The sequence below is a fragment of the Parus major genome, chromosome 3 (genome assembly GCF_001522545.3).
Source record: "Parus major isolate Abel chromosome 3, Parus_major1.1, whole genome shotgun sequence".
In the NCBI taxonomy this organism is placed as follows: Eukaryota; Metazoa; Chordata; class Aves; order Passeriformes; family Paridae; genus Parus; species Parus major.
Genome location: NC_031770.1, coordinates 72075828 through 72098909, shown reverse-complemented (window position 1 = coordinate 72098909; position 23082 = coordinate 72075828). Strand labels below are relative to the sequence as shown.

Sequence of the window (23082 nt, the reverse complement as noted above, 5' to 3'; positions counted from 1 at the left end):
TGTGGAGTGAAAGTGGATCGCCACTCTTTTCCCTCCTGCAGGATCACACAGAACTCAGCTTTCCACGACGTTGTTCTGCTCGGTTTTCCACCCAAGACCCGCTTAGTCCTGGAGAAGCAACCTGCTGCCCAGCTCCCTTCACCGCCCGGGCTGGCACGAAGCGCTTTGCTTTAGCAATGCGTTTGCTTTTAACAAGAGTTATCTCCATTACCGCTTCAGGCAAATGAACTGACTAATGAGTTTTTTGTCGGCCGTGGAAGTGTGCTGCAAGTAATTAAGGGATGTGCTGTGGGACCGATTAAGCTGCAAGTCACAGCGGCCGGAGCCCAATCGCTGCGAGCCCGCCGCAATCTGTGCCGCCTGTGCTCGGCTCCACAATGGGATCATTGACTATTTATTTACTCCGCACAACAACTCTGCTGTTTATTTAATTATAGGAGCTTTTCAGTCACCCACCCCCACCGCTTCAGCCCCATCTCTTCCACGCTTTTTGAGCCCTCCCCTCCCGCCTCTGATAACCGGTTGGTTGCTTGGGCAGATGAAACGGGGCAACGCCTGAGCATCCTTTGTGGGGTACGGGCTGCGCTCTCCCGGCGGATCCGGGAACGGGAATTTTCCGTGAGGGAAAGGGGAGGAGACAAGGATTTTCCTGTCAGATTGCTCATCACCTCTGCCTGGAGGTCAGACCTCGAGAAAACTGCACTGTGGAGGGGAAATCCTGCAGCTCTTCAAGGCATGTCCGAGTCACGAAACAAAATCGGGAGAAGCTCAGAAGAGGCGAAGAGACGCCTGTGGCGCTGCGGGGGCGAGTGCGGCTGGGCGAGGGAGGAAATCATTGGCACTCCCGCAAGGCGGGGCGGACGACACATTTCCCACCCCAATTCATCAGGGAGGCCTTGGTCCTTTTACCAGAGCCCCCTTCCCTCAGCGTTGACACTCAGGAGCGAGTCGGGGACGGGGGTGGAGGGGAGGCTGCGGTTGAGGCAGATGTGGTCGCCCACTCCCTGAATCCTCTTCCAGCCCGGGGAAGTGCCCGAGCTCGGTACCCGCTAGTTCAAGCAAGGAGCGGGAGCAGGCGAGTTTCAGCATGAAAACAAGTCGAGAAGCAGCCGAAGCTTTTTCTAGCACCCCCGCAGGCTGAGATAGGAGCACTCCACTCACCCCCGCACCCACGGGGAAAAATGGGGACTGGCAGGGGTCTCTGAAGCTGTTTCACAGGCGGCAGGATCCAACCCCCACTTCCTCCGCGTTCACAAAACGGGCTCGGGGACCCCAGTTAGGAGCCGGGACTTTGAACGCCGCGAATACTCGCTGTCCGGCGAGTTCGGGCTCTTCGGGTCACGATGCGGGGGGAAAGCCCTGCGCCCACCGGTGGCCGGCGGGCACCAGCGAGACTTGGCGGTGTGGGGAGCCGGCAGTGGCGGCCGTAGAGAAAGCGGGTTTCTGCTCCTTTAAAGGGCGCTGTGCAGCGCTCCCGAAGGGAGGCGGATCTCCCTCCTTCATCCCTTCCCTCCATCCCTCCCTTCTTCCCTCCCTCCCTCCTTCTCGCTCTCCCTCCTCCCTCGCTCCCTCCTTCCCTCCCTCCCCGCTTGCCGCCGCCGTCAGTGGTGCCCGGACGCCGGCTGCACCGCAGCCCGGGCTGTCCCCGGCGTCCTGCCACCGCCCTTCCTCCCCCGCCTCCGCCTTCCTCTCCCTCCCCGATTCCCCTCCCGCAACTCAAGGTAGGAGGATGTCCCGGGGTCTCCGGCTGGCGGCCACGGCCGGAGGGGTTGCATGCCAGTGAGGGGCTGCGGCGGCCGGGGGGGGGCCGGGGGTGGCGGGGGATGCACCGTGGCCGCGTTGTGCCGAGAGCTGCACACCACCATGGCTCTTGGCCAGGTGTCTCAGGGCAAAAGCGGGCGCTGAGCTGGCCGACCCGAGCGCTGTTGCCGCCCGGGTCTGTCCCTCACTGAGGGGAAAGCAGACCTGTCGGCTTCCTGTCTTCCTTCCATCGCTGCTCCGCATCGTCAGAGCCGCCGCCGTCCCCGCGCTGAAAGTGAAGGTGTGGGAAGAGGGAGCAAGAGGCCAGGGCAGCGCAGCCCCCAGGTGCCCCTCTCCCGGTGCCCTCCCGTCAGCCCGGAACTCCCTCCCGCAGCCGGAGCATTGCTCCCGAGCCGGGCTCAGGGAGGCAGAACAGGCTGCATTGAGGATGTGCCCTCCGCTCTCATGGGGGAGCGGAGGTGAGAAACGGGCTCTAACTTCGCTAGAGTTGTGGGTGGACGACAGTCTCTACTTCCGTAAGGTCCCCTCCTGCCCCTACCCGGCCCCCACTGTACAGCGCAGCCAGTCCCCCTTTCGGTTTATCGGCGACCCTGTCATTTATTTTTGAACAAAATCAGCATTCTTTGGCTGAGCATCCATCGCTAAAGTAGCCAGGGCGCTGACACTCTGGAAAGCAAGAGGCATTCCTGCCTACGGAGTGGAGGCATGATATCAAGAGCCGTGCGTGCACTGAGAAGGAATGAATACACTGTAATAGAAACCTCTCTTCACATTCTCCTTAGAAACTTTTGGGCGAGTACAGTAGGAAAAACATAAAGTATCATCATTTTCCTCCCAAAATCTTGCTCAGCTTCCCCAGCCCCAAAGGAAGCTGAAGGGACCAAAGGCTGATCTGTAGATCACGTCAGAAGTATTTGTTTTTGCTGCTTAAAACTTGCTAAGAAAGTGCATTGCTGTGATACTCAAAAGTGCCTGAACAATAAAATCTATTGCACACTCACTTCATTAATTAGAATACAAGTCTCTCTACTAGCTAAAAATTAATTACCATCTTAAAATGTCTTTAATCATTGGCACAGCAGAAACTCGGTTGTAAATTTGGACTGAGATAATAACAAACAGAGAAGGACCTACGGGGTTTTTTTTATAGCTGGTGGGAGTGAAATGCCAGTGGGCCGCAATGTGTTTTAAATGATAATATCAACATTCATTTGAATACTTTGGCAAGCGTTTTAGAAGAGAGGACTGTGTTACTGCTATGTCAGCAAAGCTGCAATACTTGATTCTAGAGATCTGGAGATGCTGGTCAGGTGTTGCAGTAAGCTGTGGCTCTCCTCACACCAGATTGCAACAGCAGGAGGACTGTGGTGGCATGTGAATCTGAAACGTTTGCAAGGATTTGCACGAAAATGTCCGAGAAACATTTGGGGGGACCATATGTTTTACATACATTAAATTTATAGCAGCTGTTGTTGTGAGAGGTCAAAATAGTAGATTACGTGATATGAAAACCTCACTATCTGTTCTTAGAGGCACAGCTATGACCTGAAAATAGAAGCCCATTCCTTTTTAAAATAATATGATAAAACTATACATCCCAGTAGGTGGCAGCTAGCTGAAGCTGGGTTAACTTTTATAATGATAACAGCACATAAAAATTAGATCTGATGGAAAAAGCTCCTGATATAGTAAGGTAATCAGAAACACATATCTCCCCTTTCCAAATGAAACATTATGCACATAATGCACACCATTTATACTTGACACACAGCTAAAATTGTAGTAGGTATTTATTACCCAGAAAAGATGTAAGGCCTCAGACTGTCTCTTCTTTCCCTGTCTATTGCTGGATTACTATTTTCCATATCAGCTACACTTGAACAGAGTCCTGTGTATTAAAGATGTCCTTGTGTATCAGAGATGTGTTACCAGCATGTCTACAATAGATGACCAAACAAATCAAAACATACATCCAAGGAATTGTAGATTTCCCAGCTAGTGATCACTGAAGTGTAGAGGGCAGTTTCATACAGACTTTAATATGGAAAGAGCTGTGTAACAGTGGTGACAAGATCCTAAAACAGAAGACCAGCTTATCTAGCATGACATTTTATTAGGGATTTCCAGACTTTGAATTGTACATCTCACAGGGAAAGAAATATGAAAGGCACCAAGAATATTTACCTGTTTTCCTGTTGAAATCACTCTGGAGGATGCACAAAAGTATAATTTTCTTTTTCATGAAGAAGAAGTGGAGTTAAAGTCCAAATAACAGAAAAGGAACTTAAGGTGAGGAAGACTGAGGCTTTAGTCAATTATATAGTCTATAAGTGATCTTCAGTTACCAAATATTTAGTGAGTTCTAGACATCTGATGTCTTGTAGGATTTGCTTTTTTTACAGAAGGGACTCCTATTCTTGAGAAAATATTTCTGGGTTAACTACGACTTTTCTTCGAGGTGGGAGCTAGGGTTTGAAAGAAGGGGGGAGGAATGTTAACACAGAGTATTAGGTGATGTCTGATAGTAGATAAGGAGGACATCGGTACTTCATCTGAACCCATAAAATGCCATAAAATAGCTGGCTAGCTAACATAATAGAGGGTATAATATATATCTTTGAAGAAGCCGATAGCAGATTTCAATTTCCTTTCCTCGCTGTGAAATGACTGGAAAGGGTGAAAACCCCCAGGAGTTTTGACACCTGACGCGGGGGAGGCGGCCGGGGCGCTGTCCGCGGTGCTGAAGGGGCCGCCCGGGGCCGCTCCGGGCGCTGTCCGCGGTGCTGAGGCCGCTGCCGGCGGCGGGGGCTGCCGCAGGGGGAAGGAAACCCGGTGTGAGCCTCAGGCGGCAGACCAGGGGCTGCAGCGTGGGCTGCTGAGTGTTTAATAGTAACAGGAATTAACCACAGGTTGTTTTACGATTCCAGTTCTAAACGCCTCCGTGAGTTAGGTGCTCTGTTGGGCTGAGATTACAGGTAGCTGTATTTTTTTTGTTGTTTTTTCAAGAGACCTTAGAAAATCAAACTGATAACAGGAGTCACTTTACCCAAAGTTTATGTTTTGTTTAATGTGCTAAACGTGAATATTATATTTTCAAAACTTCTCACCAAAACGAAATTAAATAAATAAAAAAAAACCCGGTTTGACTGCAAGGTGCATCTGAGCATTTGCAATTAAAAACGCATCTAAATAATATCTTTTATTTCAGCAACACCAGGAAGGACGGCAATGCACTTTCACAGTATTCACGTGGGTTGCTTTTATTTCTCTTTGGACTAAGAAAAAATATAAACGTGTAGAAGGGAATTAATGAAATAGTAAATAGAAGAAAAAGCACCTCTCTGTATTTTTTACTGGAAGATATTCTGAGTGTGAACTGAAGGAGTCGCTAGATATCCTTGCTTTTAACACGAGGTGCTCTTTTTAAAGTGCTCCAATAGTCAAATCGTCTGATTGAATTCCCTGCTAGACTGCAGAACTAGCCATTCATGATACTTATTTTTGACACTGCAGTTATGCCTCCATCTTAAGGAAAAAAAAAAATCAATGATGTTTAATAATCCTCTCGCAGAATGTACATTTCTTTTCATCAGCATTTTACAGCGTTTTAAGTAAAAGTGTGCAGAGGAAATCAGTAAGGCAAAATGATAAAAAGTTACTGTGAATTGCTAACACTTCTAGGGGTACAGAGCACAAACACTACAAGTTATAATCCTAATGCTGCTGTTACTTATTTACAGGTCTGACAGACAGATGTTAATTAAGAATAAACTGTAACTCACCTCTGCCATGCTCTGCTTCTGATAGATTTCACAGAGTGTTCTGGTTAGCTTGCCATCATTGGTATTTATTTCTGTAAAGTCAGGTTTATTCTATGTTCTTCTGTATGTATCTGTGGGGGGAGTTGCCCAGTGATATTTTCTTTATTAATGAAAGGCAAAGGAGGGAGATAAAGGAGACAAAATATATCTGTAGTCAGAATGAAGAGAAAACAATTAATTAATTTTCCTGATGGGAAATACAGGAATTATATTTCAATGTTTGTAGTAAAGCTCAAGTAGGTTCAAGAAATCCTGACTTAGATTGCGAAGTCTGACAGTCCTGGTTTAATGTATTTCAGTGGATGCAGGCACACAACTAATTGCATTTCCATGGAAAATCTAAAGTAGTCCACAGAATGAATCTAAAGTAGTCCACAGAATGGGTTTATCTTCTTTGGAACACCTGGTCAAAAACCCAAAAGTCTGTTGCTGCATTTGCAGATATAAACTCAGTGTCCCATTATCAATTTGCAAAATGCTGTTGTTCTCACTGAGGACAGCAAAATGACAAACTACATAGATCATAGTACAGGGAGGAACAGCAACATTTCCATTATACTGGAGTGAAAGGAAAGCAGAGTGCAAAATAAGTGAGTGGCAGAATAAAGTGAAAATCATAAACTAGTAAATCCTGAAGTTACTGTCTTTTAAGCAACACTGCAATTTCAAGTAAGTTTAGTGAAACAGGTCTGTGCATTCAACAAGGTTGTTTCAGCGCTGCTGATTTCTGTTACCTTGCAGAAGCAGCCTGGTGCTCGGTCATCACTGGGTCTGGAGCAAGTTCCTAGGGACAGTCAGTATACAAGCTATAGCATTTACCCCACTTCTCCCACTTCATGCGTTAAAATGAGTAACACTTAATGATTGTAAATATCATTATCTTTTTTTTTTTTTTTCTCCGAACCTGAACGTTATCCTGATAACCTGCGTGACTTTATTGTCAGCCTTCTCTTTCACAACTCTAAAGATAAGTGATCTCGACCAAAGCAGTCAGCTATTAAAATACAAGAATTGATTCTCACACAACCTATTCCCTTCTCCCCTCTAGCAGCAGCACCCCCCCCCCCCCCCCCCCCCCCCCCGCGCCCCTTATAGCTATTGTTCAGAACAAATGGATAACTAATAATAAGAAGCATGTAAATAAAACCGAGCTTTTTTTTTTTTTTTTTTTTTTTTTTTTTTTTTCCCTCCGACAAAGCTGGGCGATCAGATCGGTTGCATAATAGAAATCGGGAGGGCTGTCTGGCAGGCAGCCTTAAGCAGAGAAGAGCTATCTCAATTTCTCTCACTTAATCTTGGCTTCGCGTCAGAAGCTGTGCAGCAGTGCAGTAGAATGGGAGCACGGCAAAAGCTTCGCCAGTGAAACGGCGGGTGCTCGCTATGTGGCGGTACCTCAGCGATTTCTCGAGCTGGATTACCTATTGATTTTCCTCCTTTCTCGCCTCCCAGGTTTACTCGGCTGGACACTGTGTGTGTTTGGATTTCTCAAGGATTCTCCCCCGACTAACATGGATGTCCCACCATTCCTTGCAGTTGAAGGTTGCTCCTTGGCGCAGTGAATGAAGAACATGCAGGGATTGCTAATAGGTTTGGGAAGCGTAGACTCTCTGCTCTCTCTGTGACCATGCCGTGATCGTGTCTGAGGGCCATCAGTTTACGTATCCTCATTCTCACCCTACCGGGAAACCTGACGGCTTAGAAGGGGGAAGTAAGGCAGCGCGTGTGTGCATAGAAACATCATGAAGATTTCCCATATTGTAACTAATTCAGTCATCAGATGCACGATTAGACTCCTTCTCTGCTTACTGTGGATTGGATATTCTCACGGAACCACACATGTATTAAGATTTGGTAAGATTTCCCGACACTTTTTTCATTGTGTATTTAAGCTTGAATGTGATGATATACGTAGGATTGACTCAGAAGGGGATGCTGGGGGAGAGATGGGACGTGCTACCGGAGTCGGGTAGCGAAGTCCCTCTTTATTTGGCATCCGGAGGGATGAATTGCTGTGTGATTTTTCTTTTTTTTTTCCTGTCGCTGCTGCTCATTGTAGCCGTAGTAACGGCACGATGGTGATGATAATTATAATAACAATAGAAAAAAGACTGGCAAACGCGGTTGCCTAAGGCTCTGCGCAGCTTGCGTGGCTTCCTCGTAATTGTTTCCATTCTTTTGCTTTATTGTTTCCACAGTAGGGGAAAGCATTGCTAATACGGTGCTTGATCAGTAAAAAACCTGTCAAGTAGTTGTTAAGTTTCGGCCGCCCGTCTCTGATCCCCCCCCGAGCCGATCCCGTGCGGGAGTAACGCTGTGATTTGAGACCTTTGAGCTGATTCCCCTTGAAGTATCTGTCTGTTTGCTTGACACTTGAGTGGCGTTTAGGGTTAGAGAAGAGATGATTTATGTCTTGAGCAGTGCTCCGGGAAGAGCTTTTGCGATACCTTTCAGAAGAACAGCTTTTCTATGCGAGGAAAGTTGTAGGAGTTCCTCCCTCTCCCGGAAAAAACCAAACAAACAAAAAAGCAGATTAGAATGACATTTCAGGAACAGAGAGGTTTCACGGTTTAAAGGCTATCCCAGCTGGACCAGGGCACTAACCTTAAGAGCTCTGCTCTAAGAGCGCGCGTGTCCGTGTGTCTAAGAAAGCAAGCGAGGGAACAAATTCCAGCCGCTGCATCTCCTAAGGAAGTTTTGCAGTGAGAAAGGGCAGGACGGAAAGTTCTGAAAGCGGGTCCGAAGTGGTCTGTGCGGCCGGGGATGTCTCTCGGTGCTAGTGCGGGGCGAGCTACGATGGGAGACCCTCATCAGCCTCCTCCTGGTCGCCCGGGTACCGCGGGAGAGCCGCGGTGGGGGGAGGCCAGGAAGGGACAGGCTGAAAAATTCTCCCCCATGCAAGAGGCATCCTCTGTGCCTGCCGACAGCACGGGTGGAGGGAGGAAGAGCGGGTCTCCCTCATTCACGCTGTCCTTGATAAACTGTGGCAGCCCTGCATCCATTTCTGTGGGGCAGAGAAATCTCTTGCCTTTGCCTGGGAATAATGCCTTGGTTTGTATCTATTTTAGTTTAAATCAGCACCCCCGCACAGACTTTTATATGGAGGGGAAGGTGAGTAATGATTAAAAAGTCACCAGGCTGTTACCAATCTCCTTTGCTGAATTCCTAGCAGCACTTTTTTTTCTGCTTCCATCTGGTCTAAAGGTGGTGCTTAAGGCACGTTGCTCTTAGCAACCGTCCTCTGGAATGCCTGTTTCTTTGGACATGGCTAAAGGGGCCCGTAGATCATTGTGGGGTCTATTTTGCAATCAGTCTGATCCATAATCATGGCCGTGAATTTAGTGCTAGGATGCCTGTAATCTGGCACTGGCCGGCTGTCTGTCTCTCCACGGGCGCTGAGTCTGTCTCTAGTAGGATACTGAGTTACTTTCAGGTACAGCTACGTAAACAAACGTCTTCCTGGTCACAGCACTAGCAGGAGGTGGACTTTCCTTCTTTAGAACGGCATTCCCTCTGAATTGTTAGTCCAGTGTACCTCTAGAGACAGCCCTAGAGAGCAGCGGTTTGGCGAGTGTTAGAGCAATAAATAGTCCCGAAGCTGAAAGGGGATGCGGCGGGTCTCTGTTACCCAGTGACATGGTGGTGCATGAGTATGTTTTACTGGGCTAACTTCCCTTCCCATCTGCGTCCTGGTCACACAGCTGGCCAACGAGTTGTGCTCACTCCACCGCTTGTAGCAGCGAAGTAGAAACCCCTTTCTGCATCTCTGCCTGCTTTTACCTGTCTTTGAAAAGAATTGTCGACAAACCATCACTGATCACTAGAAATAGGTAGGGAACAGTTGCTAAGTTGTTTTTTTTTGTTGTTGTTGTGTAGAATGTTAGACATGAAAAGAGCAGGAAGATTTTGCCCTGCTCATCCGGGCCTGTTGCACATTTCTGTTTTAAAGGAGTCTGGGTTTGGCTTAGTTCAGGCTAAATCACTCTCTCTTGTGACCACGAGAGAACTTCCACACCTTCCCCAAGGGCTGACATCTCTGTGTAAGGCATAGTAGGCTGGAGGGAGGGAGCAGGGATTGAGCTGTGGAAAAGCTTTTGTTATTTCTGAGGGGGAATCCCCCACCGCCTTCTCCGGGTTCCCGTGCTATTGGTCCCTTTGGGATGTCCTTGCGACCAGGAGTACGGGATGCCGTGGAGTCCTTCCCGAGGAGAAGCGAGCTGAGGAGATTCCCTCCAGAAGGCAGCCTGCCAGCCCCCGCTCTTCTTCCTCAGCCAGCAGCGCTATGGCAACAGGGGAGAGCTTAAAGCCTGCCAGAGCTGCAGCCCCCTCATTCCTCCTGTGCAAATTAGCCACCATGGATTCGCATTGTCCTTCCCACGGCTCCTCTCATTGTTGGGACTAGCCAGCATGTCCTTTCTCTCCCTCCCTCTCTCTCTCTAGAGCTACCTTATAGCAACCACAAAGGGAAGTCGAACCGCCTGGGTTATCTGTCAGATTCGGGAGGTTATTTCTGTCTGTACCTTATGGAGCAAACACAGAGAGCGGCCGGTGCGATGGCACCGTTCCCACCCCAGCGACACTTGCTTAGGCATCTGGACACCTGCCTGTTGCTGCTGCTGGAGTTTTGGGCAACGTGGTACCCGGGCATCACACCAGGCGCCCTTCCTGAATGGCACATTGCTTCACGGGGCACCAAGCTCCCTCCCTTGCTCCTTCTGAACAGTTTCCCACAAGCCAGCCCAGGGAACGCTGAAGGTGAGGTTTGTGTACACGGTACTCGAGGGTGTCAAATGGGAACAGCCCTAAACCACTGACGCGGATAAAAGGATAGGTGCCACCTTGACAAGGGAGAAAGGCAGCAGCCTAGTATTTGTCTCTCCTCCGTGCTAAATGTGATGGAAACCTTTTCCTTATCACTTGGCACCGAACAAAAGCCAAAATACGTAATCGCTGGCACATCCTTTACGCTATCGGGGATCACATTTCGCAGCTTTCCGATTCACTGCTCCTGTGTAAACTCAGACCCATGGCAGCGGCTCCCGGAAAATTCCAGGGAACTCGACGGATCCAGAGTCCTACCGATCTGCCCCTCTGCCCACGAAGGCTGGGCACGTCGGGCTGCCTTTCTTAGGTCTGCCTTCACTCCTGAAGACATCTCAAGACCTTGTCCCCGAAATGCTGAATTAATAAGCTATTAAGACCTTTAAAACGCCTGTAATTGCTCACCCGTGCTTTCAGAAACCCGCCCCAGGGTGGGTCTTGTCTTGCTCAAGGCAGTAAGAGCCTGGGCTATTTAAACAGCCTTTTCTTTCCCCCACCTACTACTACTATATGGAGTTTGATTGTCAGTGCTTTGAAGTCTGGAGCTCTCTAAAATGCTCTCTTTCATTTAAACTGCCCGTTTCCGGCCTAGTCTCTACTGCTGTGAGCAATTCCTATTTCCTACAGCAAAGGTGTGAAGAGAGACCTGTGATGGGAAGGTGAAAGAGGTTTGGCCACTGTATTTGCTCTCATTATTCCTGGAAATGTGGTGAAAGACTAAAGATCTTCGCTGCAGGGTGCTCAATTGCCTGATAAGTTTTAACCCACTTTGTGTGATGTTTTATTTTCTTCAGGACATCCAAGAAGGGTAAAGACAAGTAGAGGAATATATCTGTAGTTTTGACTTTTTGGCCCTTTGGAGTTGCCTGACTTGAAGCAGATGAGAGAGGGAGCCTAATGTTTTGTGTTACAATGAACTATAAAGGAAGGGTGTGTGCACGCATGTGGCTTCTTCCAGCTTAAAAGCAAGAGAAAGTCAAGAGAGAGATAGGAAAAACTTTTCAAGGGAAAAAGGAGGAGTTTTGAACTCTCACCAGAAGTATTTCTTACTACTGACTATTTTTTTTTTTTTCTAAAATTCCACCTCACTAACTCCTCATGAAGCCTAGCACTTTCCTGTTGCCCTACATAAAATAATAATCGTATCAAATGAAACATTATAAAGTCATTTGCTCTTTGTGATTTTTCAACTCCTTTGTGGGAACCCCACGAGGGGAATTGCTAGACGCTTGAGTCTTCCTCTGAACATTTAGCATGTGTTTTAGTTGAGCTCCTTTGTCTCAGATTGAGTTTATCTCCATATAATTGTTTTTATGAGCTCGAGTGTGGCAAAACCAGAGAATAGGCTGGCTCGTTGCATCCACTGCCCGTGGAGGTGATAGTGGGTGTCAAAACACATGGTTCTGGGATTCAGGAGACCACTTTAAAATTTTAGCAATTAAAACCAGTGAAGTCATGGCACAGCAGTGGGAGCTAGCTCTGTTACAGATGTGTATGAGACGAGGTCAAGTGAAGAATACCTGCTGGGTAATCGAGTGCAGTTTTCTTATGGGATTTGCATTAACCCTCCTGGATGTGTGCTTTTTTTTCGTTTGGATTTTGCTTTGACATCCTTTTCGTGGGAGGAGATCAGGTTTCTGCCTCTATTTGAGAGAAACGAAAGACTGTACATATCTTGTTTGAGTGGGAAAGGCAGCCTGCCTTCAGATCATGAGAGTGATGAAAAGCTGCAAGCCAAACTCCTGTGGCAGCCCTCGGGGGCTCCGTGTCTTGGCAAGTCCAGCATTCAGAGCCAGTGAAAAATTTACTGCCAGCCAAGGAGAAGCTTTCAATATCTGTTAACATCCTCACGAAGAGGAGTTCAAAATCAGTCTTATAAACAACAACAGAAATCTTTGAAAGAAGAGTGAGGTTAAGAGCCTCGGGAAGGCAGCAAGGAGGTGAGAAGCATTGTTATTGACTGGTCTAGATTAAACAGCACAGAGAAAGATTTCAATTTGATAGCGTCACAACCCTTCCTGTTTTTCTTTGCTGCTTCTGCTGACAATTTTGTAAGGTAATTAAATTGGCTGATTGAAGTCACAGTGGTCATGGGGCGATAAAGACCGTTTGGATTTAATGGAATTTAGAAACAACGGTGCACTGCACACAACTCTTACAGAACGAGAATTTTAATGACTCATTCAGGGTGCTGACTACATAGAACGTCCTGGATGAGTTTAATTGAAAGGGCAAAGCTGATTAGCTGTATACAGTCTTTATTGCACTAGATAGGGGAATTAGACTTATCCTTTTAAAAGACTCATTATTGCATTATCAAGATTTAATGTAGGTTAAGAAAGCTTTCATCCGTGTGGGCTTTCTGGAATATCCCCAGATCCTTTCACTCAGTGTTTGGAACACCAATAGTCTCATAAAATGATTTTCACACAATTGCCTGGTAGCTTGTATTCTTACTGACTGCTTATTCTTACTGATAACTTGCTTCTTACTGACTGCTACTTGTCCTTTGAAGAGATGCAATGTTCAAGTAATACCACCAGTTTAATTGTGGTTGCTGAAAGAAATTATTTCTGCCACCAGAGATAAGAAACTAGAGAAAAGGAGACTTTTTTCAAACTCAAATATTAGAGTTAAGTTTTATTAGTTTAGTTTTGGGTTTTTTCACATTTATTTATGTATTTATTTTATACCAGAGAAAATCCCCTCAATTTAGGAAAAAAAACCAAACCAAACATTTTGTAGTCATTGTAAATAAAGTAGATCTTTGTCCTCTACTTAATGTGTTTACCTTGTCTGCTTCTGAGTTTTAACCTTCATCCTCTTTAATCTCTTTCAGAGGAACAATTACTAGAAGGTATGTCAATAATGCAAAAGAGAAAATAGAGGGTTTCTTATTTCCATACTCCCCAATCTGCAAGGCAAATTAATTTTTCCTGAATAAGCTTTTTATAGTGTTATGCTGTAATGTATGTTGGAAGATTAGATTAAACAGCATGATAACATAATGACATAATGTCATTATGCTGTCACATCTGAACTGGAATATGGAGAATCAAAGATCACTGTCATATTAATACTCATAATTTTGTGCATGTCCCGTGCCGTCCATGCTGTGCTCCCCCCTTTCTTCTTCTCACTCCCACCCCATTTCCCTCTTGAGTCCTTTGGTTCCTTCATTATACAATAATAACTGTCTTGGGCACCTTCAATTTAAGCAGCCAAAGCTCTCAGTAATGCAAAGAATACAGAGCAGACATGTGATGATCATTATTCCAATACTGGAGCTCAGCCAGATTTGGATAAAACAGGTAGTATAGTAGTGCTAGGTAAAACACTTAGCAAACTCAAAAACATTATCTAAATTTAAATTAAAGGCACTTTTTAATGAATTAAAACCACCATGCTTTTTTTTTTTTCCTTTAGGCAAAAGTTAAAATTGATAAATGGGTGCAGTGCTCAAGTCAAGACTGCTTTTTTTACTTGGCTGCAAAGTTATAATTGCACCAAAATTTGCAAGTGACTTGGATCAGTCATGATTCAGATTTCCTTGAACATTATTCTTCTAATCCAAAATGCTATTGAGACACAGGAACTCATCTAGGAATGTGTTTGGTAGGTTGCCTTGAAATGAAATACACATTTTCAGAAAACATATTTTTTTAAAGTGCTTCCATTTCCAGGTGTTTCTGCCTGGGGCATAGAAAAAGAGGTTCCCTGCTGGTATTGTGAGTGGAGGCTAAGGTAGGAATAGTTTAAACACAGCTACACTGTAGAGTTTATATCACAAAGTTTGTTCTTAGTTCACAGTAAACTCTTTTTGTTATCCATGCATTAGAAGGTAAATTATTTTATGGATTTTAGAGACTTCAATTTTTGGAGAAATGCATTAAAGCACATTAACTGAAAGTGTGTTTTATTATATTAGTATTTCCACTCACACACTCTTTGAAACCTAATTTTTTCAAGAAAATATTTTTTCAGATTTAAAGTCAATTGAACTAGGAATGTTGAAAGTGTCTGTCAGTCTTCCACCATGATAAAAACCTGTTAGAATCATTAACTCTTATACATGGCTTCATAGTTTACATAACAGTCCAGGAAGAGCTTTCCTACTTTCTGTCAGGAGCTGTTGTTTGGAAGACTTGATGTCCTTTTAAATTCAAATTATGATTACTTTTTTTTTCCTTCTTCTTTTCTTCTGTCTTTATATTTTACTGCATGTCTCTGATGCTTACCAATTTAAAAAACATTTTATGTGATTTCAGTAGGTATAGCTAAAGGCTAGCATCATATTTCTGCAGACAAATGGAAAAATGTAGTTTCATGGATGGGCAGAATAATTTTGAAAGAAAAATATTTGGATCATTTTTTAAAAAAAATTTGTACCTTGATCCTCTATTTGGTTCCTCTCATTTTGTCTTTTTCCTTATTTATTTTGAACTAGTGAAATGGAAAGTGATTACTTGTATGAAAGAAGAATGTATATTCGAATATTGTTTTTTTCTGGTCCTTCTTGGAAAGTCTTTGTTTTTCCAACTTTCTGGGAATCCATGGAAAAAGTAAAAAAATCTGGAAGTCCTCATTTCTGTCTTAAAACTAAACTCCCAGTCTAAGCCATGCCTTAGGGCTCCTTTGCAGCATTTGGAGAGCGAAAGAGGCAGAAGGATTAGACAAGGTTGACTTAAGCTGGATAATTCTTAGATGGTTTAAGTTAGGCTAGATGAACAATGTCCCCCATGGAATTAGCAACATGGAGAAGTCAGAGTAGACTTCTCTCAGAAGTCTCAGACAGAGTAGGGTTTTTTGTTTTCTCCACAGGATTTAGTGTCTATTACAACGTATTGAACTCATTTTTTTTCAGATGGAAATTTAAAAGGGAAAGATTAATATATAAATGGGTCATCAGTTTCTTCCTGACATGAAAATACAAAAATGCTGAATCAGAGATGCTCACTCATTCTGCTAAAAAGTTGCCAGCAAGTGGGTGGTGCTTGTTTTCACAATAGATAATCATAGCTAGTCCTGTAAATAAGGATTTGTTTGTGAACCCATATATTTGACTGATTACTTACACTACAGCAATTTATTGAATAAAGCTTATCAAGCTCACTTCAAAAGGTGCAGAAATATTTCACTCTGAAAGACTGTGCCGTCTCCATACATAGCTCTTTATGTATGTCCAGTACAACATTTCAAATTGTCACATATCTCTGAATATAGAAATAGCTAGTACTTTAAAATGGTTTTTGTCCTAAAGTAACTGATACTGACTGTAAAACAATTTTCTTAAAAAAAAGCACATATACATGATTAGGTAATAATATGAGTAAATTTATTAAGGATTAGTTTATTATTGAACTTGCCATCCATTTGGGCTTTTGTCCTTCCCTAGGAGCTAAATATATACCAGCTATTTCAATCAGCTCAAGAGCTAAACATATGTCAGCTATATCAATCAACTCACATTTATGCTGTTATTTAGAAGTTGCACAATTAGGACATGATTTACCAAAGAGTCCATAATTAAAATAATTACACTAGTAAGCATGAAACATTTATAAGAAAATCTGAGCCTCATAGCTCACAACTGTAAAATTTGACTTTCACTTTTTTAAGCATGTAAGCAAGTATTTTCAGTCCTGTCCCAACTGTTCACAACGCAAAACTTTGATGAAACCAGTTATTTTACCTGGAAACCAATTAATTCTTCTATTTCTACCTATATTTTTATTGTGAGTGCTTGATCATCAGTCAATACCAACTACTGGGATTGTCAGAGATGTAAAGTCTTTGGGAGTCTAGGGCTAAGTTGATTTATGATAGTGTGTTTTTATCTTTGCACCATGGATGAAAGGAAACTATGTAGTCTCTTATATGTAGTGATTCAAAACTGCGATGTATGGATCAAAAATCGGAATAAGATGACTTGCAGTGTGCCTTAGGTGTGACTATCCTCTCACTTTCTGCTCGGTTCAGTGGGTTATGTTAGTATGAAGTGAAATAATCACCAAAGCTGTGAGCTGTAGACTGCTGTTTGGAAAAAGAGTGGCTTTCATTTTTCTAATGCTGAAATGAAGTAATTGTGTTAAAGTTCATGGGTATTTGCCAATTTATCCTAGGTACAGCCGTTGTCTGAATGAACTGGTGATATTCTTCCTAAGTTGATCAGGTCTACAGTGATGTTGAATACAATGCTCTTCAAGGCAAACCACTTGTTCTGCTTACCATTAGCAAAGATGCTAATTATAGAGCCTGTCTTTCCTTGAAATTTTTTTGCCCAATTATCTTTTAAAGTCACACTACTGTTTTTCACACCTACATTTATTGTTCACTTATTGACCTTAACAATATGGAGGCATGTACTATAAAACTAATTCAACATGATAAAAATAATTTGACTAATTATATGTTTTCATTTTTTGATTTTTTTTTTAACTTGAAAATGGTATTCTCCTGTTCCATAGTAGCAGCACAACTTGTTTTACTGATCAAATGCTGTAACACAGTCAGAAACATTTTACTATGTAGAAATATATGTAAATAACAGTAGCATATTCCGTAAGAAAAAATATTTTCTAAAGCAATACCTTCATTGATATTTGCAACATTTATCCTACAAGGCAACAAATCTTTAAAATAAGTTCTATGTTACTTATTCATTATGAATTTTGGGAAAAAGTTACTTTAGGAAAATTAAAAACACACAAAATACTCTAAAACAGTGGAATTAATTTTCTTTTAAAATGCTTAATCATAGTGTTTTTTGGCTTTACAAAAATTAATGGGAATATGGAATATATATATGGGAATATGTATGTTCACATTTTATGCATTTTAATGGCAAATATTTGTTAAAAAAGTCATACAGAACTTTTAATAAACTATCAGGATGCATTTGAGTATTAAAGTTCATCATTCTTGTTTTGTACTGTGCCACTTAAGAACGGATATCAGGACTGAGCCCTAGGAAATCTAACTTGTAACCCCTTTGCTTATCTGATTTCTACTGTTCAACCATGTTTACAGTTACAGTTTTCAGTTAGATGTTATACTAACAAAGTTGGGGTTTTTTTATTCAAATGATAAGAAGACCTTACCCCAGCCACCTTTTCAAGTTAATGATTATGCATTTTGAAAAAGTATTTATGCACTGCTTAGAAATACCAAATTTCCTTGGTGTTTTGAGGCACCCATTTATGCTTCTAGTCCGTGCAGCAATGAAAGATTGATATTTCACTCTCTGAAGCTGATTTTTGAAAATATTACTGTGCAAAATTAAAATGCATGGCCAGTGACTGGTCATAGCTAATTTGCGGATAAATTTGAAACTCTTCTTTTTAAAAGCAAATGTCAACTACTGAGGGAGTACGTCTTGCTGATTTTTAACGACTGGGCTTTTGAACTTCTAGAATGGGCTTTTGAACACAGCCCATTCTAGAAGTTAAGATTTTTGGTGTTTGCCTTCACACCTTGAGGTGCTGATCTATTTCAGCCAATGAACTACTTGAACATGCTCCCAGATACTTCTGACAACACTGTTCTCTTCATTTTGTTGAAAGGAAAAAAGTTGATAAGCAGGATGGAAGTGGTTTGAGAAAAAAAATGCAGGTGAATTCAAGGCCATCAGTGTTGAACAAATAACAGAAAGGAATTGAAAAGGGTTAATGGAAAAAAAACACTGTTTGCTTAAAAAGGCCATATACAACTGTGCAAATAGTAAGATTTTTGTTTCTGTCTAGTCAAAATCAAAGATAAAGATAACATCTGACAAAATTATCCAATAATTCAACAAAACAAGCATAGCTTTATTTTTTTTTTATACCAAGAATTTGCTCAGTTAAATCCCTTTGCTTGTTATTGAATATGATGGTTACATATAGAGCAAAAACAGTTAAATAATTTGTTTTTTCCTAGATTTGATCTTTTCTTAGCCTTAAAGGAAGCATGCATGGTTTCAGTTCAGGAGAAGTGGTAAGCTCTGTGCTTACCTCATCTGTAAGCAACTGAGGGAAGAAAATAGAAATTTGTGAAAGATACATGTGACTTCCTTCCAGTAATGCTATATGTATTTGTTTGGATGTCCTTGAGAAGGAAAGACTATAAAACATGAGTGTTATTAAGGCTTATCTCTTCAGATCTCAGCAGACTCTATCATTCACGTCATTCAATATGCCTGCAGAAACTCACTGTGTGACTGTGATACAGCTAAGAAAAATGTGTTCAAAAATGCATTAAATCAGATCTCCTAATGTCTTCTCAAACCTGCCTAAACAATGAGAAGTCACATTTAAAGATAAAGTCAACATTAGTCAGTCAGAGTATGTTCAGTCTTATCCATTTGCGACCTTTTGTGTCTAGACATTGGAGATTTCAAATGCGTGGTAGATTTGTATCATTCTGTGATCATCGATGTTCATTCAGCACAACTTTTGTTGTAACTTAAGGTAGGACTGTACCCTATTCTCAAATTAGGAGTGTGGCATACTTTTCAGAGTATTTTCCACTCTTTCCATTCATGGGAAGATGCTTGAGTTGGATAAAGCTGTTGTATTTAGCTGTCATGTGTCCGCAGGCACTCTGTTCACAATGATTTCCTTTTTTGTCCTTACTGTCATCTTCTAGTTTATAAGAGAGCTGTAAGACATATTTTTGGAAGCCTTCTCCACTTTGTTTCTACAGACAACTGCTGCTCTACTCACCAGAACCCATCTGATAGTTATAACGATAGAAAATTAGAAGCTCTTTGTCTTCTACTCCACTGTGGGTATATGCTTTAAAAAACAAACAGCAATATTTTCACTAATCCATACTAATAATTGATAATTGTAATTTTGATGATAAGTCCCTTTACTTATTTTTGGCAATAATTTGAATGTCACAAAGTGTTCTTTGTGACTTGAACAAAGGAACTAAGCAACAATCCTTTTACAAGTACAGCCCTATGTGAATGTGCGCACACACGTTTTTGTGCTGTGGTGACCCAAATGCAGACAAAAAAGTGGGAGTATGTTTCCTTTGCTGGAGCTGTTGTTAACGTAAACCAGGAGAGGTGCCTGAGGATGCATCAGGGGTCTGTGATGGAAGGACTCATAAGGATTATCCATCTGGTTCCTGACAACTAGTGTGAGCCTGGGATAGCAAAGAGCTGTGAAGGTGGCAGAATCTGTTCTCACAGGGTGTGATCTTCATGACTATTTTCAAAATGGTCGTGAAAACAAAAAAATTCAAGCAAGAAACCACAAAATTTAGCAAAGAGCCCACAAACTCAAGCACATTTATAATAGGAAAAAAAAAAAAGAGAGAACACTAGAATATTCTACCCTAAAAAAGATAAACTAAATTCTGTGAATGAAGCTGTGGATGTATACATGCTCCTACCCACAACACTCCACTGCAAATTCTAAAAATGTAAAAGTGGTACTTGTTAAGACATCAACTCTGTTTGCCAGGGACCAATGTTCTTGGTATAAGGAAAATCTTTATTTATAGAGGATTTAGCTGTGTGAGACCCAAAGTAACTTCCTTTTACCACTTTTGAGAGGAGGTAATTATGGCAATGTTTCAGAGTTCAGCTAGCAGTGCTGTAAATCAGTGGAGCCCACTGAAGCCCATTTCTGCTACAGTTTAATCTTAGATTAAAGCTGCAGTACTGCAGCAAACCTCTAGGTAAATTTTCTGTGTCTCAGCTTTAAGGAGCCATGATATGCTGAGCTTTTAGTTCTTCGCTGATCAATTAGGGGAACTCCTGAGGAGTCAGAAGAGTTTCTATTACTTCTGTATTTGACTTCCCTGTTTCATCAGGTACATTTTCTACAAAAGCTTACCCACATGGATAACTGCATGAATATAGTTAGTAGGCACAAAGCCAGAAGAGATTTTTATTCCATGAATCACCTGTTGAAGCATAATTTTAAAGACCAAGAAGCTGAAGGAGTAATGAAATACTAGTTTGTTTAGAGTTCATGTAGCTCTGATAGTGAAGTAATAAATGGAAACTAATTTTGTGTATTTTGTGAGAAAATAAGCCCACTGATAACCAGAAAATATTTGCTTTGGTGACACTGTAAAGATAGTTGAGCTGCTAAGCAAAGTGAGGGGAAAACTGGAAAAGGGTTAGTCTAGGTATTAATAAAATAAGTTATGTATGGTTGGTGAAGACTTCTTCATGCTTTTATACAAAATTTCAAAAGCATTTCTATCAGAGTTTGGAAGGAATAGAGATATGCTAAGATTTTCAGATGGTTGATGAATTCTTAAATGTCATAAGAACAATATTTCATAATTGTAGTGTTAGTGACCTGGAAATGCAGAGGATTTCAGTGATTTTGATTTTTCAAATATTTTTAGCTTGTGTTTTATAATTACTTCTCTAATTTTTTTTCAGTATCTTTAGAAATTAGTTATTTTTCAATAGAATTTCATATTTTTAAGAGAACCAGTTAGGTTTGTTTACCTCACAGGTAAAAGTTTTTTTAACTTCAGAACCAGTATAAATGTTAAAACTTCCATTAAAAGTGCTATCATATTTAAAAAAAGAAAAACCAGCATTATGTCTTGATTACAGCATTACATATTTATAAAAGTTCTTTCAGTAGCAACCAAATATTTTCCTTTTGGTCTTATGGAAGCACGTTCAGTAGTACAAAGTGGAACAAAACTTTTCAAATAAACTCACGTTCCAGTTAAAAAATGTTTTAAATTATTATATGTTAAAAAAAAAATGCATCAATCATTACATTCACCAATATTCTCATTGACAACTGCAAAAAGACAAATGAGCTACATTTCCATGATCATATTTCACTTTTACACTTCCACAACTTTTTCTGCTGCAGGGCTGAATGTCTTTGGTGGAATTCTGCTTTACCAAGTATTTACTTTGCCTTGTTCCATTACTATTCCATACTCTTCCTTGCCATATGACATCTTTTACTGTTATTTTAGCATTTATGTATAAGGAGTTAAAGACTTGGAGCTATCATTGGAGATCTCTAGTGTAATTTAGTAAAATACTAAACAGAGTCCTGACAATTTTCTGAGGTTTGTGTCAGCAGTGAAGTGTTTGGCCTCTGGGTATGAAGAGAAGTGGAGGATGGTGTTTGTAGCTACACAAGCTACTATCTAACTTGGTAGTTTCTTGTCTTATTTATCTCAAAAGATGAATGTGTTCAGCTGGGGTAAAAATGTGAAAAAATTTATAGGAAACTTGGAGTTGAGTGCTTTGATCTTATTTACTAAATCAACCAAACAAATAATTTTAAAAAAAACCCAACCAAAACCCCAAACTATAAAACACCTCAAAACCAAATTGTCTTTCCTTCTGGGTACCAATATAATTGTTTTAGAGAAAATATGATTTTAAGAGTGCAGAGCATGGTTTCATGCTATGCCCAAGCACTGCTGCTGAGAAATGTTACCATGTCACAAGAAAAGAACTGTTGGCCATTGTTAGATCAGAATGATCACCTAGATAGTTCTGATCATTACCTGGGCCGGAGAAAACTTATTATTCAAATAATAAGTTGACACAGCTGCCCAGTAGCTGTTGATAGTTCAAAGCTCAGAAGGACAATCAGCTCACTGGTTATGTGGAATAGAGCTGTATTATTTTTTTCAGTATTTTAATGGAAAAATTATGAAGATGTTGATATTTTATTAAAGACATTGTCTTTCTGTACTTTAAGCAGTTGGAGTTTTCACCCATAGACAAAGATTCTGCATGTGCCTCTTTTCTAGAACTATTTCCTTTGTACAAAAGAAAGAGCTGGAAGTATAACCATACATAAAACTGATGACACAATTATGAGATGATTCATTATGAATTAGTCTTAAGCAGCCTTGGTCAAGGATCTTGTGTTATCTTATTTATCTTTTCTTGAAACGGATCTCCCTTGACTTTGCCTTTTTGAGTGAATTCAACTCCAGTAATCAGAGAAATGTTGGTAATGACCAGACAAAAACAGGAGAGAGAATCTTCAATCATGTGAAAGCAAACTATTACTTTTAAAAGAGCACAAATTTTAGTGAGTACCATACCTAAATCCCTGCCTGTGGTCCTTGGGAATCTACCAATAGTTATGGGCAATTATTTTTTTAGGATGTTGACAAATACTGAAATTTTATTAAATAACTGAAATAAAGTTATTTTTTAAAAAGAATGCTAGTCAGTCATGTGCACCAATTGGATTTTACATTAGTTTTTACAGGTACATCTGTTGGATTACAATGGGAAAGGCTGTGTTTTAGAACTGAGTGTCTCACTTCCATGTTACTTCTCAAAACATTCTTAAATCCATCCTAATCCTGCTTAACAAAAATATTAAATATTCAGTTTCTTACAGTAGTGATATAAAATTCCTGCATGTACTTTGCAAAGTATTAGAATTGCATTTTTAACAGTTGTCATGGTAGGTCTTAGGATTCCATATGAAGTGATAGAGAAGAAAAAAGCCCACAAATGAAATTAAACCATTTCTAAGTCCTGTTTTTACTTATGGAAATAGTAGGTACATATTGTGTGGTGTCCCTTTGCTGTTTTTCCTCTAGGAAAAACAATAGGTGCACCTATTGGAATGCAAAATATATACCCTTTGGTCTGATTAAAATGACAATTTTTTACCTCAATTTTTTTAAATTAATGTCTGGCCAATAATCTTAGGTTTTGCTAAATGACCTTACA

At 41.4% G+C, this 23082-nt stretch overlaps 1 protein-coding gene across 8 annotated transcripts in view; it reads left to right on the top strand.

The window, feature by feature from the left end:
* The first annotated feature begins 1583 nt into the window (after positions 1–1583).
* GRIK2 (glutamate ionotropic receptor kainate type subunit 2) overlaps positions 1584–23082 on the top strand; it is a 357308-nt gene continuing 335809 nt past the window's right edge. For 7 of the 8 annotated variants that reach the window (XM_015622177.2, XM_015622179.1, XM_015622175.1 and 4 more), the window contains exons 1-2: positions 1584–1721; positions 7032–7433. In XM_015622177.2, the coding sequence (XP_015477663.1) occupies positions 7322–7433 (112 nt within the window). In that variant the 5' untranslated portion in view covers positions 1584–1721; positions 7032–7321. Of the gene's footprint in view, positions 1722–6841; positions 7434–23082 lie in introns of those variants that run through there. The other variant, XM_015622176.3, reaches the window with a different exon arrangement.